The 6,091-nt window shown below is 58.0% G+C and overlaps 1 protein-coding gene across 1 annotated transcript in view; it reads right to left on the bottom strand.

Moving 5' to 3' along the window:
* Positions 1-159: 159 nt before the first annotated feature.
* Positions 160-6,091, bottom strand: part of CHD8 (chromodomain helicase DNA binding protein 8) — a 32,979-nt gene continuing 27,047 nt past the window's right edge. The window contains exons 25-30 of the mRNA XM_037374716.1: positions 5,837-6,048; positions 4,743-4,942; positions 3,366-3,522; positions 3,177-3,266; positions 757-860; positions 160-615 (exon numbers count right to left, since the gene is read on the bottom strand). Of these exons, the coding sequence (XP_037230613.1) occupies positions 497-615; positions 757-860; positions 3,177-3,266; positions 3,366-3,522; positions 4,743-4,942; positions 5,837-6,048 (882 nt within the window). The 3' untranslated portion in view covers positions 160-496. The remainder of the gene's footprint in view (positions 616-756; positions 861-3,176; positions 3,267-3,365; positions 3,523-4,742; positions 4,943-5,836; positions 6,049-6,091) is intronic.

Below are 6,091 nucleotides of genomic sequence, written 5' to 3'. Positions count from 1 at the left end.
TCTGGAGCTCCCCAAGACACCACAAAGAAGGTCTGGAGAACCTCACAGGTGGTCTGGAGCACCCCAAGACTCCCCAGAGAAGGTCTGGAGAACCTCACAGGTGGTCTGGAGCACCCCAAACCTCCACAAAGAAGATGTGGAGAACCTCCAAGGTGGTCTGGAGCACCCCAAGACTCCCCAGAGAAGGTCTGGAGAACCCCAAAGGTGGTCTAGAGCACCCCAAACCTCCACAAAGAAGATCTGGAGAACCTCCAAGGTGGTCTGGAGCACCCCAAGACTCCCCAGAGAAGATCTGGAGAACCTCCAAGGTGGTCTGGAGCACCCCAAACCTCCCCAAAGAAGATCTGGAGAACCTCAAGACCCCCCAGAGAAGAACTGGAGAACCTCCAAGGTGGTCTGGAGCACCCCAAACCTCCCCAGAGAAGATCTGGAGAACCTCAAGACCCCCCAGAGAAGATCTGGAGAACCTCCAAGGTGTGCGGGGACCCCCGGGGACTCACCCCTCCCCGACGTCCAAGCGCTGCTCGGCAGCGATAGCCTTCTCGTCGGGGCGGCCGGCCTTCTCCAGGAAGCAGAGCGCGGGGTCGGCGCGCATGGTGTTGTACTTCTCGTAGCCTGTCCCCACCCCACCCCACCCCCCACAAAAAAAAAAAAAAAAAAAGGGGGGGGGGACACACGCACCGTCACGACCCCAATTCTGCTGGATTTCACCCCAAAAAGTGTCTCCGCCCCGCCCCGCCCCCACCGGCAACGTACCATGTTTGAAGACCCCGATGAGGAGGGATTTGTCGGCTTCGGCGTCCCACCACGCCGTCGGCACCTCCAGCTGCTCCACCAGCGGGAACCAGATGTCGATCTCGCTGGAAGGGGGGACAGAAATGGGGGAGGGGGTCAGGGGAACCCCCAAAGCGGGGCCTGAGCACCCCTGGAGACACCAGAGAAGGTCTGGAGAACCTCCAAGGTGGGCTGGAGCACCCCAAGATTCCTCAAGGAAGTCCTGGAGAACCTCCAAGAAGGTCTGGAGCACCCCAAGACTCCCCAGAGAAGGTCTGGAGAACCTCCACGATGGTCTGGAGCACCCCAAGACTCCTCAAGGAAGTTCTGGAGAACCTCTAAGAAGGTCTGGAGCACCCCAAGACTCCCCAGAGAAGGTCTGGAGAACCTCCAAGAAGGTCTGGAGCACCCCAAGACTCCCCAGAGAAGGTCTGGAGAACCTCAAAGAAGGTCTGGAGCACCCCAAGACTCCCCAGAGAAGGTCTGGAGAACCTCAAAGGTGGGCTGGAGCACCCCAAGACTCCACAAGGAAGTTCTGGAGAACCTCCAAGAAGGTCTGGAGCACCCCAAGACCCCCCAGAGAAGGTCTGGAGAACCTCAAAGGTGGTCTGGAGCACCCCAAGACTCCCCAGAGAAGGTCTGGAAAACCTCCACGATGGTCTGCAGAACCCCAAGACTCCCCAGAGAAGGTCTGGAGAACCTCAAAGGTGGTCTGGAGCACCCCAAGACTCCCCAGAGAAGGTCTGGAGAACCTCCAAGGTGGTCTGGAGCACCCCAAGACTCCCCAGAGAAGGTCTGGAGAACCTCAAAGAAGGTCTGGAGCACCCCAAGACTCCCCAGAGAAGGTCTGGAGAACCTCAAAGGTGGGCTGGAGCACCCCAAGACTCCACAAGGAAGTTCTGGAGAACCTCCAAGAAGGTCTGGAGCACCCCAAGACCCCCCAGAGAAGGTCTGGAGAACCTCAAAGGTGGTCTGGAGCACCCCAAGACTCCCCAGAGAAGGTCTGGAAAACCTCCACGATGGTCTGCAGAACCCCAAGACTCCCCAGAGAAGGTCTGGAGAACCTCAAAGGTGGTCTGGAGCACCCCAAGACTCCCCAGAGAAGGTCTGGAGAACCTCAAAGGTGGTCTGGAGCACCCCAAGACTCCTCAAGGAAGTTCTGGAGAACCTCCAAGATGGTCTGGAGCACCCCAAGACTCCCCAGAGAAGGTCTGGAGAACCTCCAAGGTGGTTAGGAGCACCCCAAGACTCCCCAGAGAAGGTCTGGAGAACCTCCACGATGGTCTGGAGATCCCCAAGACACCCCAGAGAAGGTCTGGAGAACCTCCACGATGGTCTGGAGCACCCCAAGACTCCCCAGAGAAGGTCTGGAGAACCTCAAAGGTGGGCTGGAGCACCCCAAGACTCCCCAGAGAAGGTCTGGAGAACCTCAAAGGTGGTTTGGAGCACCCCAAGACTCCCCAGAGAAGGTCTGGAGAACCTCAAAGGTGGTCTGGAGCACCCCAAGACACCCCAGAGAAGGTCTGGAGAACCTCAAAGGTGGTCTGGAGCACCCCAAGATTCCTCAAGGAAGTTCTGGAGAACCTCCAAGATGGTCTGGAGCACCCCAAGACTCCCCAGAGAAGGTCTGGAGAACCTCAAAGGTGGCCTGGAGATCCCCAAGACACCCCAGAGAAGGTCTGGAGAACCTCCACGATGGTCTGCAGAACCCCAAGACTCCCCAGAGAAGGTCTGGAGAACCTCAAAGAAGGTCTGGAGCACCCTAAGACTCCCCAGAGAAGGTCTGGAGAACCTCCAAGAAGGTCTGGAGCACCCCAAGACTCCCCAGAGAAGGTCTGGAGAACCTCCAAGAAGGTCTGGAGCACCCCAAGACTCCCCAGAGAAGGTCTGGAGAACCTCCAAGAAGGTCTGGAGCACCCCAAGACTCCCCAGAGAAGGTCTGGAGAACCTCCAAGAAGGTCTGGAGCACCCCAAGACTCCCCAGAGAAGGTCTGGAGAACCTCCAAGAAGGTCTGGAGCACCCCAAGACTCCCCAGAGAAGGTCTGGAGAACCTCAAAGGTGGTCTGGAGCACCCCAAGACTCCCCAGAGAAGGTCTGGAGAACCTCCACGATGGTCTGCAGAACCCCAAGACTCCCCAGAGAAGGTCTGGAGAACCTCAAAGAAGGTCTGGAGCACCCCAAGACTCCCCAGAGAAGGTCTGGAGAACCTCCAAGAAGGTCTGGAGAACCTCCAAGAAGGTCTGGAGAACCTCCAAGAAGGTCTGGAGAACCTCCAAGAAGGTCTGGAGAACCTCCAAGGCTCCACAAGGAAGTCCTGGAGAACCTCCAAGAAGGTCTGGAGCACCCCAAGACTCCCCAGAGAAGACCCGGAGAACCTCCACGCAAGGTCCTACGGCCTCACCTGGCCACCGCTCCCGCCAGCACCTTCTCCGCCTGGTCCCCGATGACCTCCTGCCGCAGGTAGTAGAGCATCCGCACCCTCAGCAGAACCCTGGGAGAAGATGGGTGGGACAAAGGGAGGTCAACCCAACCCGGAGGCACCTCCGGGAGGTCAAGGAGAAGAAGACCTCCGAGGAGGACCTCCACCCACTTGTTGCACTGGTGCTTGAGGTGCTTCTTGTAGCTCTCGTCTTGGAAGAGGGTGTCGGGGTTGTACTTGCGGATCCACTCGGCCTTGTGGACATCAAAGGTGCTTTGGGACTTGACCTTCTTGCCCTTGCGACCACGAGGAACCGGGATGGAAAGTCCTGGAGAAGAAGGACGGAGCAAAAGGTGAAGAACGTCGCGGTTGACTCCAGTGAACATCTGCTGCTGGTTGCCACCACCGCACAACTGGAGATAGACTCGGTCCAGCATCTCCACCAAGAACTTCCCTGTGGTTGCCACCACAGCACACCTGGAGCCAGACTTGGTCCATTATCTCCACCAAGAACCTCCCTGTGGTTGCCACCACAGCAGAGCTGGACCTAAACTGGGTCCATCATCTCCACCAAGAACTTCCCTGTGGTTGCCACCACAGCAGACCTGGACCTAAACTGGGTCCATGATCTCCACCAAGAACCTCCCTGTGGTTGCCACCACAGCACACCTGGAGATAGACTTGGTCCATCATCTCCACCAAGAACCTCCCTGTGGTTGCCACCACAGCAGACCTGGACCTAAACTGGGTCCATCATCTCCACCAAGAACTTCCCTGTGGTTGCCACCACAGCACACCTGGACCAAAACTGGATCCATCGTCTCCACCAAGAACTTCCCTGTGGTTGCCACCACAGCACACCTGGACCTAAACTGGGTCCATCATCTCCACCAAGAACTTCCCTGTGGTTGCCACCACAGCAGAGCTGGAGATAGACTTGGTCCATTATCTCCACCAAGAACTTCCCTGTGGTTGCCACCACAGCAGACCTGGACCTAAACTGGATCCATCATCTCCACCAAGAACTTCCCTGTGGTTGCCACCACAGCACACCTGGAGATAGACTTGGTCCATCATCTCCACCAAGAACCTCCCTGTGGTTGCCACCACAGCACACCTGGACCGAAACTGGGTCCATCATCTCCACCAAGAACTTCCCTGTGGTTGCCACCACAGCAGACCTGGACCAAAACTGGATCCATCGTCTCCACCAAGAACCTCCCTGTGGTTGCCACCACAGCAGAGCTGGACCTAAACTGGGTCCATGATCTCCACCAAGAACTTCCCTGTGGTTGCCACCACAGCACACCTGGAGATAGACTTGGTCCATCATCTCCACCAAGAACCTCCCTGTGGTTGCCACCACAGCAGAGCTGGACCTAAAGTGGGTCCATCATCTCCACCAAGAACTTCCCTGTGGTTGCCACCACAGCACACCTGGAGCCAGACTTGGTCCATTATCTCCACCAAGAACCTCCCTGTGGTTGCCACCACAGCAAGGACCCGAGAAGGTCCTCGGTTGTCCCCAAGGTGCCGCAGAAGCCTCACCCGAGTGGTTCTGGAGCTCCTTGGCCTTGCCGTTCTCGCTGGGGCTGATGAGGTCCCAGATGAAGCCCTTGATGTTCTCGTCGCCGCGGTAGTGGAGGAGGCAGTAGACCAAGATGGCCCGGCAGATGGTCTCCACGTCCCGCTCCGAGAGGCGCCGCTTGAAGCGCCCGTGGGACAAGATCTCCCGCCAGCGGCCCCACCTGCGGGTAGAAGACACGGGGCGGAGGTCAGCGGTTCCTTCACCTCCCAGGGGCCACCTCCACTGAGCGTCTGCTCGTGGTGGCCACCAGAAGAACCGTTAGCTGGTCTGCTCTCTCCAAAAACATCTGCTGGTGGTTGCCACCACAGCAGAGCTGGGAGCGAGAACCTCCCTGTGGTTGCCACCACAGAAGACCTGGACCTAAACTGGGTCCACGATCTCTGAGAACTTCCCTGTGGTTGCCACCACAGCAGACCTGGACCTAAACTGGGTCCATCATCTCCACCAAGAACCTCCCTGTGGTTGCCACCACAGCAGAGCTGGAGATAGACTTGGTCCATCATCTCCACCAAGAACTTCCCTGTGGTTGCCACCACAGCAGAGCTGGAGATAGACTTGGTCCATCATCTCCACCAAGAACTTCCCTGTGGTTGCCACCACAGCAGAGCTGGAGATAGACTTGGTCCATTATCTCCACCAAGAACTTCCCTGTGGTTGCCACCACAGCACACCTGGAGCCAGACTTGGTCCATTATCTCCACCAAGAACCTCCCTGTGGTTGCCACCACAGCAGACCTGGACCTAAACTGGGTCCATCATCTCCACCAAGAACTTCCCTGTGGTTGCCACCACAGCAGACCTAGACCCAGACTTGGTCCATCATCTCCACCAAGAACTTCCCTGTGGTTGCCACCACAGCACACCTGGACCGAAACTGGGTCCATCATCTCCACCAAGAACCTCCCTGTGGTTGCCACCACAGCAGACCTAGACCCAGACTTGGTCCATTATCTCCACCAAGAACTTCCCTGTGGTTGCCACCAGAGCAGACCTGGGACCGAGAACCTCCCTGTGGTTGCCACCAGAGCAGAGGTGGCCCCAAGCCCGTCCTCACCCGTAGACCAGGAGATGTTTCTCCACGCGGAAGCAGTCGGTGCGGCCGTAGGCGTGGTGCAGGGCGTGGTGGTGCCGGTCGTGACGCCTGGACCTCGGTTTCTCCTCGTCTTCGCTCTCCAGGTCCGAGAACTCCACCAGGTCGTCGTCCCGTAACGTGCTGAAGTGGCGCGTCTGCTTGCGCACCCGCGGCGTGTCGATCACCAGGTTGTTCTGGAGGCCAGAAGATCCGTCAGGAACCGAGTCCGACGACCCC

Source organism: Falco rusticolus, unplaced genomic scaffold, assembly GCF_015220075.1.
Source record: "Falco rusticolus isolate bFalRus1 unplaced genomic scaffold, bFalRus1.pri scaffold_159_arrow_ctg1, whole genome shotgun sequence".
NCBI lineage: Eukaryota > Metazoa > Chordata > Aves > Falconiformes > Falconidae > Falco > Falco rusticolus.
Note: the sequence above shows the minus strand (reverse complement) of the source record. Positions and strands in the feature narration are given on the sequence as shown.